General features: G+C 51.5%; 3 protein-coding genes across 3 annotated transcripts; 2 read left to right on the top strand and 1 right to left on the bottom strand.

Moving 5' to 3' along the window:
* Positions 1–3586: 3586 nt before the first annotated feature.
* On the bottom strand, positions 3587–5321 carry HRG_01302 (cytochrome p450 domain-containing protein; the record flags this gene model as incomplete). The annotated part of the gene is made up of 7 exons (XM_044859773.1): positions 3587–3679; positions 3733–3813; positions 3980–4005; positions 4064–4197; positions 4249–4855; positions 4912–5167; positions 5217–5321. The coding sequence occupies 7 exons, from the start codon at positions 5319–5321 to the stop codon at positions 3587–3589; spliced, it is 1302 nt and encodes a 433-aa protein (XP_044726173.1).
* Positions 5322–6233: 912 nt separating this feature from the next.
* HRG_01301 (Mitochondrial substrate carrier) lies at positions 6234–9558 on the top strand (the record flags this gene model as incomplete). The annotated part of the gene is made up of 10 exons (XM_044859772.1): positions 6234–6700; positions 6752–6893; positions 6944–7194; positions 7245–7493; positions 7554–8187; positions 8416–8451; positions 8515–8718; positions 8842–9059; positions 9205–9421; positions 9496–9558. 10 exons carry the CDS (start codon positions 6234–6236, stop codon positions 9556–9558), a joined length of 2481 nt encoding a protein of 826 aa, XP_044726172.1.
* Positions 9559–12924: 3366 nt separating this feature from the next.
* Positions 12925–13963, top strand: HRG_01300 (plasmid pRiA4b ORF-3-like protein; the record flags this gene model as incomplete). The annotated part of the gene is made up of 2 exons (XM_044859771.1): positions 12925–13498; positions 13563–13963. The coding sequence occupies 2 exons, from the start codon at positions 12925–12927 to the stop codon at positions 13961–13963; spliced, it is 975 nt and encodes a 324-aa protein (XP_044726171.1).
* Positions 13964–14365: the final 402 nt, after the last annotated feature.

Raw genomic sequence — 14365 nt, 5'->3', positions numbered from 1 at the left:
TTAGAGAGGCTCTAAGAGGCTAGGAGAATATTTAACGATCGCCCTGCGGCCTGGCATGGTATTAACATACTTGTTCTACGCAATTAATGCAGAGTGCCCCAAGGTTAAAGAGTACTTGGCCTTACAGATATCACGCCTGCCTACTAAAGCGCATTTGTCCTATAATGGGTAACGTGTTGCTACTACGCTAGAGTATCTGAACTTTTTTGCTTATATAGTAGGTAGCTAAGCAGCATCCTCTACTTATAAGATATCCTTTGTATAAATCTATTAATTAAGTTATTTATTACAACCCGACCAAGTGTTAGTTATAATCAGGCTCTTTATTAGCGGATGACCGCAACCGGGCATATAGCCATAAGGGGAAGGTCCCCCACCAAGGAAGAACATCGGACCGCGCAAGTCACGTGACGGATCATTTGGATCATAGAACGATCCTCCTACTGATCCAGCTCACTAGATCATCTCAAAGATCCACCGATCTAAAAATAGATTGTTACCTTTACTGAATATTCTAGGAAGGATAAATAAATAGGTATAGCTACCCCATTCTACTCCTTTCAATAGATAGCTTAATAGCTCTTAACAACTTTAATATAATTCTTATCATAATTATTTCTAATTCTAATCATATTAATACCTGGTTATGGTCTTAAGTCCTAGACTATAGACTTATTACTAAGTGACTTATACTTTATTTCTTAGACTATGCCTAGTTGGTTCTGCTAATATAAACCACGATAAGTTTGTCCCAAACAATAGGGTGTTCCGAGGGCTACTCTTTACGACCGCCTGCATGGCCGCGAATGTAGAAAAGATGCATTTTCTCCTCTTCAGAGGCTTTCCCAGACGCAAGAAAACCAGCTTACTCAATGGGTTCTAATCCAGGACGCTCTGGGCCTCCCTCCCACACCCACTCGCAGATCAAGCAGTTCGCGCAACGCATGCTGGTCGTCAAAGGAGACCACGTACCACTCGGAAAACACTGGATGCAACAATTCTAAAGAAGGAATCCTGCAATTCGGACCCAGAAGTGCCATCACAGAGATTCTACGCAGGTCAATGGTGCTTCCACTGAGGTAATTCGGCCTTGGTTTAAGAAATTCTTCCCTCCTGAGATTCAGGCTATTAAGCCCGAGAACAGGTACAACATGGATTAAGCAGGCATCATGGAGGGACTAGGGGAGAATGGTCTGATCGTTGGCAATGCAGAGCGACGGTCTATTCAGAAAAAAATGCCAGGTTCTCGGGTGTGGACGTCGTTCATCTAGTGCGTCTCCGCCACAGGCACCTGCCTCCCTCCTTTCGTCATTTTCAAGGGCAAATCGGTTCAACAGCAGTGATGTTTACAAGATCTCAGTATTTTCAGGGACTGGCAACTGACTGCGACAAAAAAACGGCTGGACTTCAGATCACACTGCGGCGGAGTGGCTTGAAGAGCTGTTCATCCCGAGGACCCGGCCATCCGACCCTACCGAGCGAAGACTGCTAGTATTGGACGGACATGGAAGCCACGAGACGGTGTATTCCATGTATCCATGCTATCAGCATAAGATTCATCTGATTCATCTGCCTCCCCATACCTCTCATGTCTTGCAACCGCTCGATTTGTCTGTCTTCTCCCCTCTCAAGCACTACTACCGTAAACAGCTCGGATTCCTCAGCCTCTTGACCGATTCGAGCCCCATTGGAAAGCAAAACTTTCTCATCTGCTATCAGAGAGCTCGCGAACAAGCGCTCTCTGCGTCAAATATCAAGAGTGGTTGGAAAGCGACCGGTCTGTGGCCAGTGTCGGTCGCGAAGCCACTTCTGAGCCCTCTACTGCTGGAGAACAGCAAGAAGGGCAAGAAGGATGCAAAAAAAAGCCACCAGTGCATTAAGCAGCCCTTTTACTACCGATGCTTGGCAATCTGAGTCTTCACAGATTGCGTGGTCGACTCCAAGGCGGCCCAAAGACCTGAAGGTCCAGGTGCTCCAATTCAACCAGTTGGATGACGACGTACTTACGAAGAAATTGCTGTTCAAAAAGATAACAAAGGGGTTTGACGAAAAGGATGGCCTTCTGGCAAAGGCTCAATTGCAAATCCAAGCATTGGAAACGCAATTGGAGGCTGTCAGGCCGAAGAAGAGAAAGAAGGTTGAGACCAGCCCTAATTCGAGGTTCGCTAACATTGAAGCGATACGGCGAGCGCAATCGGCAGTCAATAAAGCTGATAATGGAGAGCCCGATGTAAATGACTCGAAGGTATCCGAAATTGATGAAGACTGCATCGTAGTGCGAGCTGGCGGTGAGTAAATAGCGATTGAATTGATGGTTGTCAAAACGGACGCGATTTTTTTGGGTGGCCGATAAGTTGCGGTGGCCGGGATCTACGTGCAGTGACTTTATAAAGCTATGTAGCCTCATACTTAAATGCAGGATATATAATCTAGCTAAGATTTAGAATCGTTTAGCTGTCTATCCTAGCTAAGCACTTCCGGCGCATGACAGACAGATCATGAGTGTCCTAAAGAAAGAAGTTAGATTTTTCGAGGTTATCATAGAGAAACTGGAGCAGCGTATGGCTAGGAAGATCATAATAACAATGTCAAGCAAGGGCATTGTGTATTTGCTTCGTTGTGATGCCAGCTAGCTCAGGGTCTTCAGAGGAACATGCTAATAGTTGCTCTGTAATGAAAACTAGCCATAAGCCAACTACATAGATAAATGATTTCACTATAGTATCTTAAGATAATCTATTTTTAATACTTTGCTTAGGCTATTGGCTCGATAAAGGGGTGGTTATGCGCGCTATTTGAGGGGCATGAGACTGGCTAGGAGGCCTTGGCCTGGTCAAGCTTCATTACTAGGTGAAAGGGGGATTAGGTCATCTGGGTGCTTGTTTTGCGGCGTTTAGCGATAGCCTCATTGCTGTCGTCAACATATCTTCGACCCTTTAAGCAACGTATATAGATATGGGTAGGGGCAGCGGCATTAGGCCTCTTCATGGCCATAACAACCGCATAGCCTTGTGATTTTGCTACTGCATTGCAATCAGCTTTAGCCTCTTGGAAGGTGGAAAAGTATTGGCGCAGAAGAGACTCCATTAGCGTTGACGGCGTTGACGATGCGATACAAGAGGTAGGCGGCGCGAATAGCTTCAATTTGACGAAGTTGGTGAGGATGCAAATTCTACTCTACTAGGGGGCGCGCTGTAGGGGCGGGGAATTCGCATTCACTAAAATTTGTGGTATCGGCGCTGCGCCTCTACTAGCCACACTTACTAAGATTTTGTGTGCTGGATAGTCAGAGCTGTGTGCTGGCTAGCCAGGGCCTTAACCAGCTAGGGGAGGTGATGGCTGTCCTAAATGAACTCCTGTGTAGACGCTTAGTGGCCGCGAGCCCTCCGGGCAGAATAAATTCATTCATTCCTTCATTCAAATGTATAATCCAACCTCGCACTCAGATCATTGAATTGCTACGCTAATTAGTCCCCTGAATCGACTACATAGCTGGTAAAATGAAACTCAGCTCAATGCAACAGAACCTTGCACCCTTCAGCACTTGAAACAACAATAGTGAGATTCTGCTTCTCTCTGCCCGGCATTACTTTCGAAGAGCCTGGCGCCATCCTGAGGTTTGGAAACTCTTGGAGGATACGAATAAGGCCGTACGATGCCTCCGTGAGTGCAAAATCTTCTGTAAATGAACATTAGAAGCAACGTTGACATCCCCAAAGGTTGGAATCTCACTTCCGAGGCATAACCTTGGTCCACCATGGAAAGGCATGAAAGCAAATCCAAGATTCCGCAACTCTGATCCCTCCCACCTTTCTGGGCGAAACTCATTTGCGTCCTCGCCATAAACTTCTTTGCTACGATGCATGTGATATGCGGAAAAGCCGACACCAGTTCCCTTGGGAATTAGTAAAGGTGATTCGCCGTTTTCGCCACCACCCTTTGGCAGATAAGTCGTCTCTCTAGAGATACGAATGTTTACCGGGATTTGAGTGTACAATCGATTGGCTGAACGAGTTAGTTCGGTACCGTAAGTGAGGAACATGAGGAACTGATGAACGCTTACTCTCGTTGAGGACGCATCGAAGGTAAGTCATCTTGTTGATGTGTGCTCTGGTCAACCTTTCCCCGGTTGTGGTAAAAGACATGATTTCTTGGCGAAGGCGCTCCAGGGATGCTGGGTGTCGGACTAGCTGATAACTGCGGCATTTCAGTGAGGAGTTCTTGCAAGCACAGCTGTACATCCCTTACCACGCCCATGACATCAGACAGGCAGTAGTATCTCTGCCCGCAATTAATACGTTCATGAGTTGATCCCGGACCAACTTGGGATTCTGGAGCCCTCTGAAAAGGTCGAGGATGAAGGGATGGCGCTTGGTAGCAGCTTCCTCCCCATTCTCGTGCATTTCTTTCAGAGCGTGATTGACGTATTGCGTAGCATAGTTGTTGATCAGAGCACAGGCTTTCCTGTATTTACGGGGGTTATAAACCCAGTGCCAATCAGCTAGTCGCATGCGCATCGCCGAGATTAAGGACGTGTAGTCAAAGGCTGCCGCGAACGTGTCGTGTTCGCTTTGCTTGATGCCTACGAAAGGCTCACCAAAAATGAGAGCGATAGTGGTCGCTAATGTGAAACTGAAGAAGGCGGGTTGAAGATCGACAACACCAGCGCAACGCCGCAGATTCGCCAGCAAGTCATTGACGGGCTCTTCAAAGTTCGTTACGTCCTGATATTGCATCCTCATAAATTGTCGTCGGAGAAGCTCACGCGAATGCTTCCAGGCTTGACCGTCCTGGGTGAAGATGCCGTTGCCGATCATGGGTAAAAGTGCATCGCGACTATTACCAAGTTCCCATTCTAACGAAGGCACATCATGTAAACAAGCCTTGTCATAAGTATGGCTGGTTTCTTACTGTCAAAGTGTGTCTGTAGCATATGCTCTAGATTCGTGGGATCCATGGTAAAGTAGCCGACACGGCCCAGGAGCCTGACCTCAAAGGTTTGGCCAACTTTGAATTTTTGGAAGAAGTCTGCTTGGTAGGCGAGCAAGTTTCCACGCATCAATGCGTTGTACTGGCCTTTGAAGACATCAATCGCCAACGGCCACTTGTAGGGCAGTTTTTTTTTAATGGGTTGGCAGCCGTGCTGCCATCCAAAGAGCGTATCGGCCTGGTCTGTCTGTGAGTCAGGGAGATAGCAAGGAAGGTGATCGTCTCACTTCATCCTGGCGACGCTTTTGGACATGGAGATAGCTCAATACTGAAAAAATAATGGTAAGGAGGCCAATGTGCCAGCCGCTCATCCACAGTCTTAGATTGTCCATGTTGTCTGAGAAACGTCAAATGGCGAAAAGTAACGAGACTGAGTGGTTTGAAGCGATTCTCCGTTTCACCAAATGAACAAGCGCTGGGTCACAAAACAAGGTGGTTGGGTGGGAAGGGGGTGTTTGCGACCATTTACGTCGTGTTGATAGTAACACGGCTCCGTTGAGATGGGGTTACCGAGGTCCTTGCCAAGAAGGGACAAAGCCGAACATACCGTAGTCGCACTGGCGGGGTCGCCTGCATACCACGCCAATGCGGACACACTAAGTTGCTATTGGTGATGACTCGGCGCTTGCATTCGGGCCGCTCCTTGGCGTGATCCGGTCCGAGGTTCGTTAGTCCATGTGGGTTGACACCATGGTCTTGACAAAACGTCTAATTGAAAATACAAGAAACGTACTAGATATCAGCTGGTAGTAGAAGTACCTGCACCCACGCCAGGCGCTAAGGCCGCGTGACTTGTAGCTGTACCGCATTGGCTGCAATTTTTACCCTCCTCAGTGATCAGCATCGATATCCGAAAATGTGGGCAGGGAGGCTTACAATAGATCCCTGCTCCATTGATGCCTTGACGCTCCGAATGGACTTGTGAGAGCGGCGGAGCGAGGCGCAGTTGCAGATTGGCTAGAGCGGGTGAACTGCCCACAGCGCGATCACACTAAGTCCCACAATATCCGGCCATTGCTCGCCATCATTGGACAAAATCCGGCGCTTATTTCAGGCCGCATGGTCCGGCCCGCAGATCACGACACAGCCAGTGTTTGTGACCAACTGACAGCCCCACGGTAAGTCCAGGGAGAATGTCGGACAGATTTCACGACTCCGCTCCTGAACTCATTGTTTTCTCCACCACTCGCTTCTGGTTCACCAGCGTCAGCCTCTCAAGACTTGAAGCTCTTTCTTCAGATGTCATGGACCCTTTCTCCATTACTGCTGGAACGGCGGGGCTGACAGATGTCACCTTCCGTGTCATTAACTATCTTATCGTTCTGAGAGGAGCCTCCAAAAAGATCCAGGGTGAAGTCGACAAGTTGGCCAACGAAGTCAAAGCTCTAGCAAATGTCAATGAGTTGGTTGAGGAGTTGCCGTTTCGCAGGCAGGACTGGGATACCCTGAGCCCACCAGCGGACCATGGAGCTACCTTGGAGCTTCAGGAACGTTTGGCATCTACCTTGCTGCTCAGCAAAGGTGCCGTCAAAGAGCTCGAAGCCTTGCTGATCGAGGTCGTTGGAAACAAAGATGCCGTCATAGCTGGAAAATTCGATGGCCTCAAAGCGACCATTAAATTCCAGAACCGGCAAGACGACTACTCCCGATTATGCCACCGCATCCACAATTACCAGGACAGCATTCAAGTATTATTGTTGTCACTGAACATGTGTGTATAGGAATCTGGACTCAGTATACGGCAGTTGGCTAACTGACGCAGCATGTACATACGCCAATCGCTTCCACCAAGGGATCTTGCGGTTGGCAACTTCCCAGAAGAGTTGCGGCGTCAAATCACCAGGCTAAGAATCAAAATGAGCAATTTTCGCCAGGACCCCGGAACGTTGGCCGGTGCAGGCGATGTGAGTTACTCTGCAAGCTTCCATGCAGTAAACCGGCTCATGTGTTGTAGGCCACCTACTCTATCGATTCTGTGTCTGCCGTGGCATCACTCATCAGGTTCAATGAGCATTTCGACATTCCCCAAAATGTCAGCAGTTATTACACCGGCCGGCAGCGACACTTGAATGAACTGAGATCCATAGTCGGCATTGGAGAATTGCACCAACATCAAACCCATCAGAAACGCTTCGTCATTTCCGGTCTCGGCGGGTCTGGAAAGACCCAGTTCTGCTGCAAATTTGCACAGGATAATAGAGAACAGTAAGCTTCATATTCACAGCTATATTACACAATATTAATGGTGATACCAGCTTCTGGGGCGTCTTTTGGGTCGATGGGAGTTCTGGCGATAACGCTCAACGCTGCTACTCGGAAATTGCCAAGGTTGGTGGTGTTGAACCGAACGAGAACGCAGCAAAGAACTGGCTTTCCGGCCTTCAGTTACCTTGGCTACTTCTTATCGACAATGCCGATGACCCCGAGATCGATGTGGCGCGCTACTTCCCGGGGGGCGAAGGAGGCGTCATACTCATTACCACACGCAACCCAAGCACTAGGAGGCACGGAACGGAAGGTCCCAGATTTTTCCATTTCGATAAGTTGGAGACTGAGGAGGCTAGTGATCTCCTTCTGGCGGCAGCCGTGCTACCGCGTCCATGGGAAGTGCCGACGAGGAGTCATGCAGACCGAATCGCCCGAGTCCTGGGATATCTGCCTCTCGCGCTCATCCATGCCGGAAAGACCGTTTTGGACAAACTGTGTTCACTCAGTGACTATCCTGAATACTACGAACGAACTTGGAACAAAATCCGCCGTTCTCGAAGTCGAAGAGCCTCCCATGGCCATGATGATGAGCATGTGTCTAGCATGAGTGTGTATTCTTCATATGAGATGATCTATGTCGGCCTCGAAAACAAAACCGACCGGCGTTCAAGGGATGCCCTCGAGCTATTAAAGATGTTCTCATTCTTCTACCGTGAGAACATCGAGTTTGATCTTATCAAAACTGCAGCAACGAACCCCCGGCGGGAGCGAGGAGACGCCCAGGCTACGGAACACACTGAAGAACAACATCTAGCCCCTCGGCGACCTCACACGTGGATGGACAAGTTTTACAGCTGGGCTATCGGAATCACGGAACAGCTGAGGAGGGAAAGGATCGCTCTCCCTCATGTTCTGCGGGATGAGGACGACACCCCATTCGATGAAGACCGGCTACGTATCGCGCTCTCTCTTCTGGTGCGCCTCGGCATGGTGACATATCACGATGCAAACAACAGCTACTGGATGCATCCATTGGTGCATACGTGGGTACGACAGAGACCTGACACCAGTACAGCTGAGCAAGCATTATGGTGTCAGTCGGCATCCACAGTTTTGGCGCAATCCATCTTCCTCCAAGCTCCACGGGAAAATGCCCCTCAGGATGAAAGGTTCAAAAGACAGATTCATCCACACGTGGAACACGTGCGAAGGCTGCAGAAACAAATCAAGAAACGCTTACAAGACAATCAGCGAGTCATCCATTGGCCTTGGCGTTGGATATGGCCTACACCTTGGGAAGGTCTACAGACATTTCAGGCCCGGGAGTATGTGAAGTTCAGTCTGGTATACCTAAGTTGCGGAGACTGGGCCAAGGCAGAGGAGCTTCAACTTCAAGTGAAGGATTACCTATTCGCGACACTCGGCCCCGAGTCCAAATATGGTATCGACATCGCTCTTTTGTTGTCGACTACCTACGTCTTGCAGACACGGACCAACGAGGCTAGAGTACTACAGTACCAGGTACTTCAGTCGGCCAAGAACTACTACGGGCCAGGTCATCCTACGACTTTACGGATTATGGATACTCTCGGCCGCACATGCCTTTTATGCAGTCGACTTGGAGAAGCTGATCGATTGCATAAGGAAGTGATCGAAAAGCTGTCCAAATTGGAAGCGTTTGGCCCCGAGCACGAGAATTTCTATACCGCAATTGACAACCTTGCCAAGGTCAGGCTTCGCTATTTTGATATGGAAGAGGCGGTCCGGTTACAAGAGTTGGCGTACAAGGGAATGAAGAGGATTTTGGGCCCAACGCACAGGAAGACCTTGGAAGCCCAAGACGATCTGGCTGGAATCTACGGGTTCGTTGGAGAGCAGCACCTAGCACTTGCCCTTCGGTTGAGTGAAGAGGTGGTGAATATCCGCGTCAAGGAACTCGGACGTGAACACCCCGAAACACTCAAATCCAAGTTGACTTTAGCAAAGATCAAAACTGCAATGAGTCAGTTCGACGACGCTGAAGAGATCTTTCGAGAAGGCTTGCCCGCCGCCAAGAGAAACCTGGGTGAGACTCACCTTGGAACCCTTGCAGCTCGAACTTGGCATGGGCATCTTTACTGGCGCCAAGGGGAATATTCGCAAGCGGCGGACATATGGGAAGATGTCATCCAAAAGCACAATTATGAGCAATCGAAACGTGCGGATGGGGAGCACCTGGATCGGGGTAAGTGATATCATTTATTTTCGGTTTAGCCTCATTTATTCGAAGAGCTCTGGGTAACAATTTTACTTGCCCAGTCCAAGCAATGTGGTTCCTCGTCCACTGTTATGGGGACCAAGGCAGAATCGATGATGCACTGAAGATGTGTGAGGAACTGGTCCAACTCACTCGTGGCTTCGGTGGCGAGGGACTTGGACAGCAGCACAAGTTTTGGCGATACGTCAGAGAGAAACATGAGGAATTACGGCGACTAAGGAGGCAATGTGAGGCGTATGTCGTCGCCGAGGTTGAAAATCGCCAGCCAGCAAACGCGTCATCTCCACTTTTGCAAAAGAAAGTGGTCAAGGACTTCACCTTCTAATATACCGAGCCACGGCTGTCTTCTGCGCCGCCTCTTTGACCAGCTGAAGCTCGGCTTCATCTCTGCAGACGATCTTGACTCGGTCGGCGTTCCGGGATTCTCTCACAACTGCTGCGCACCTCCAGGTCTCATGTCCGTTCTTCGCTCTCATCTCAACCTCGATGGCCTGTCGTATCTGCCCGATTTGCGCTTTGTTCCTGTTCGACTCACTTACACGAGACGTGTCAATGGTACAATGGACAGACTCGTTGGCTGTCTGCTGTTTGGTTGGACCAGGTATGCTGCGTGTAGTGGAGGGCGGGCTGTTTGGCAGGGCGCGCGCGACGTCCGCAAACGTTGCTCGAGGGCCGCTTGGCAAAGTCACCTCGCCCGATACATCCAGCTTTTGCATCAGCTGGTGTAGCTGCTCTTTCACTCCAACCAATTCTCTCTTAAGATCCCGGTGCTCCTGTTTCATTTCCTTGTCGTGCTCTTCGCTCCTACGTCGAAACTCTTCCTTGGATTCCTGGGCCTGGGCTTCCAAGCCTCGGATCAGATCTTCCTGTCCCTGAATGATAGTGCTTTGCTTGTAAACCGTGGCGCTCAGCTTCCTGATCGTGTCGCTTTGCTCGGATACTCGATGTTTCAGCTCCACCATCTCACTTCCCATCTTCGCCAGCATCTCTAGAACCCTCTGCATCATCGATTTGGCGGTCTCCGCATTGCTGCGTGACTTCACCTCGTCGCCTCTTTCGCTTTCGTTGCCCACCGATATGACTCGCGTCGTTCGGGTCGAGACACGCTTGGGAGCTCGCGGTCGCATTTTCCAGCGTTCGTAACGTATCCTGCACTCGTGCGCTGGGCGTCATCCTCGCGTCGGACGCGTCAATGGCGACGGGCTAGTTGGATCCAGCCCCACCCCCACGTCGGCCGGAGGCGCCATTTCAGGCTCTGCCATGATGGCAATCAAGAGCCACACCTACCCCAGAGTAAAGAAATATGAAGAACGGGAATCGAGTGCAACAGCGCTTTGACAGACGTGCTATCCCCAGAACATCTGTGTCCAGCTTGGCTGGTAGTAGTAGTAGTAGTAGTATTGATTACCGTCTGGGACATCCCTATAAGGGCAAAAGACGTGCTAGGCTAGAGAAGACTAGATACATAGAATATCCCGAGTACCTGGACTAAGGACCGTGTGTAGCACCTAACCACTCCATCTAGCAATTCTGAGGCTCTGAGGCCGGTCGGAAATTCAGGGCCCTTCCCCGTCAGCGGGTTCCAGGCACGGCAGTGAAGCCGTAATAGTAGTCAGTCTTTGGCCGAGGCCGGGTGACTGAGAAAGCCCACGAAGTCATGGGCCGGCCGCAAGCCCCCTCGAGGAGGGCCTACGGGGCAGAAAGAAAAAGAAAAGAAAAAGGAAGCAGAGAGTGTAGCAATGTTAGTCGGGGATTCGCCCCGATGGCGATTGTCTTCTCCCGCAGGAGCGTTCGATCCGGGGCCACTTCGTGGTTATGACAGTCGGCGAAGTCCCCGTGCCTGCTCCTCGTAGCAAGCAGGTGGTGGAGGTCTTGTCGATTAGTGTGCAGCTCCGGGGGACACCCGGGTGAGGCCTTGAGCTCTAGGCTCTTGTAGCTCCTCGGGGCCCCCGCGGCCCACCAGTCCAGAGGAAGTCGTGGCCGCTGGGCGGCAGAAAGGGCCGCAAGGCGGCAAAGTTCGGAGCCGCGAGACGGCAGAAGGAGGCAGAGCCGCAAGGCGGCAGAAGGCGAGGCCAGCCAGTAAAGGCGGCAGAGGGTGCGAGGCAGCGCGAGGCGTGCCAGGAAGGGCGAGAAGAAGTCGGGCCGCGAGGCGGCAGAAGAGGTCGGGGCCGCGAGGCGGCAGAAGTCGAGGCCAGCCAGTAAAGGCGGCAGAAGAAGGCGATGCCGCGAGGCGGCAGAAGGCGAGGCAGCGCGAGGCATGCCGTTATTCGAGACCAGCTTCCCAAGAGGAGACGAACTCTCCAAAGTCTGCCTTTTGGTGCTTGCTAGAGCCCCGTTAGGGCTAGAGAGGCAGAAGCATGGTCGGGTGACCTGAAAATAATCATCCACTAACAGGCTGCTAACAGCCCGCAGAAGAGAAGAATTTTTACAGGGGAGAGTTGAAAAATACTGATGAGGTGGGAGCTTGCGAATTCCAAATAAAGTGGGGCGTGGCACGGGTAACAGAAGCTGTGGGAATGGTACTCATCCTTTGTATGCATCCGTCTCTGATCACATGATCGGCACATGACCCTTATGGTCACGTGTACGGCTGAGGACAGCGTGCCCCCTTTTTCTCCACGCTGGCCTCGCCTCCCTAGATAGAGAATCAATCCTCATTGCATAACACGACACACCGGTATACCCTGTTTGTTACGTGCACGAGACCTACCAACAGAAGCCCTATTAATTTACTAGGAAGCTTGATTGTCCGGGACTTTTAGGGCTGTCCGGGACTTTTCCGCCCAACTTAGGGGAAGGGGCCCCAAGTTGGCTTACTGAGGTACGAAGTAACCTGCCAACGGGTACGGAGTACACCTGAAAAAAAAACAATTGTCTCGCCACCGGATCAGGCCGTAGTAGTAGTAGTAGGATTTATTTCGCCCGGAGGGAGGTCCCTATAAGGCCTTTACACTGTCTAGAGTACAGTTCAACACGTTTGTTCCTTGACTCCCCAAGCCCCACAGATCATCTTACGCTGCGCCAACCATTCCACTGTTCGCTCCATGACAGACCTGCTTGAAGGTCAATTTCTCCAAGTGTTCAGCATCCTATTCCCAGCAACTGAAGCGCGATGTGCCGAAGTTGAAGCGTGGTTGTGTTAGTCATTGATGGTGGTTGGTACGCCGATTGTGTTCTCTCATGACGCTGTTCCCTGTTGACGGGCGGGAACCCGGGTGTACCCTGTTCGCTCAGGGGTGCCTCCAGCCGGCTTCGAACCGACCCCTCTGCGACGCAGAGGCTCCAGACGTGTCACCACTACGCCATGGAGGCCGTGCAGTGTCCGGCGGGTCACGGGATCCGGCAGATCATCGGAAAATCCCTTAAGGTTAACTCATGTGCTAACACCTCGAAAATTTTCTGATCCTTGCTGGCCGCCCTGATCTCGCAAACATCCACTTCTGTCGTCTGCTGACAGTCCAATGTCGTCCATGGACAAGTGCGGCAACGCGGGCTGTACAAAGCCCTCCTCCTTTGCCCTAGACACCAACTCCCTCCAGCGGTGCTCTAGATGCCGCAAGGCGGCATACTGCTCGCGCGAGTGTCAGTCGGCGGCCTGGCCATCTCACAAGGGGGCCTGTGTTCGACCCAACTACATCATCAAGTTCCACCTGGGCCCGGAGCACATTACGAACCCGCCGGTAACGCGCACCTTGTCATGCCCGGCGCACGTCTCTTTCTACGGCCTTCACCTTGCGCTGCAAACAGCGTTTGGGTGGGCGACCACGCATTCGTTCGACTTCGCAGTCCTGGATCCAGATTACCGTGAGCCCACCGACGTCATGGAAGTCATGAGAAGACGCATGGCCCTCGGCCCGTCAGGCGATCAACTTCCGGCTTCCGAGCCGAGGGAGTATCTCTTCCGCATTGTCGACCCGGTCGAACAGACCATGTTTTCCGGCATCGATCGCATGCACGAGTCGACGAGGCGTCACGCCAACACGCCAGAGAAGAAAGCCGACAAGTACAGGCTGTTCCAGCTATTGGACGATGCACAGTTTCAAAGTATGTATTCGTCAGCCATTGAAGTATCCCTATGTAACCGCCCTTATCCTGACACTTGAGCCAGATCCCCAGATCGTCTACACCTACGACTTCGGTGACAACTGGGAGCATTATTTTACAGTCCTAGGACGTGCCGATTCCACCGACGACTTTGTCTGCCTCGATGGCTCTGGACACTACGTAGCCGAAGACTCACGCGGTGTAAACGGCTGGGAGGATCTCAAAGCGGCCTACCGGGCTCAGAACCCAACCAAGGAGCAGAGGGAGCGGCGGCAGTGGTTCGAGAGCATGGCCAGTAATCCTGATCCACGAGGGCTGGCAGGCGATCGCGTGAATGCATGGGATCGAGACCAGATCAACCGGGACCTCGAGACGGACATCATGTTCAAACGCTTTGAAGCCATGGGGGATGCTGCTTCGGCTTTCCAAGGTCGAGCTTCTGCAGCTTTTCAATTTAGACAGTAGCATTGTCGAAACTATATATGTATGAGGCTCGCCCCCTTACTGAGCCTCCAGCGTACACACGGCTAGGCCCCGCTTGAGGTCCAGTGGGTGCGACCGCCCGAGAGAACAACAGGCCTCACGTCTAGTTCTTCAGGAAGCTACCCTGGGAACGGATCATTAGTGGCCCAAGCAGACGACGGCCCGAAGCCGCGATTGTCCAATATTCTCCTGCAAGTTCAAGCTCCGTCGTCCTGTTGTGGAGCCGTGCCGACGTGCATTTCAGCCTTAGTCGGCGCTACAGTCCATCGCTGCGGCCTGAGCATTCGGGTCTCACTGAACAAAGAAGCATTGTGGACATGCCCGGCCGCTGCTGCATGGGGTCGGGGGCGTGAAGAACTTGCAGACGCCACCGCGGCGCCCCTC

Source organism: Hirsutella rhossiliensis (assembly GCF_020360975.1).
Source record: "Hirsutella rhossiliensis strain HR02 chromosome Unknown scaffold00001, whole genome shotgun sequence".
NCBI lineage: Eukaryota > Fungi > Ascomycota > Sordariomycetes > Hypocreales > Ophiocordycipitaceae > Hirsutella > Hirsutella rhossiliensis.
This window is presented reverse-complemented; position numbering and strand designations above follow the sequence as displayed.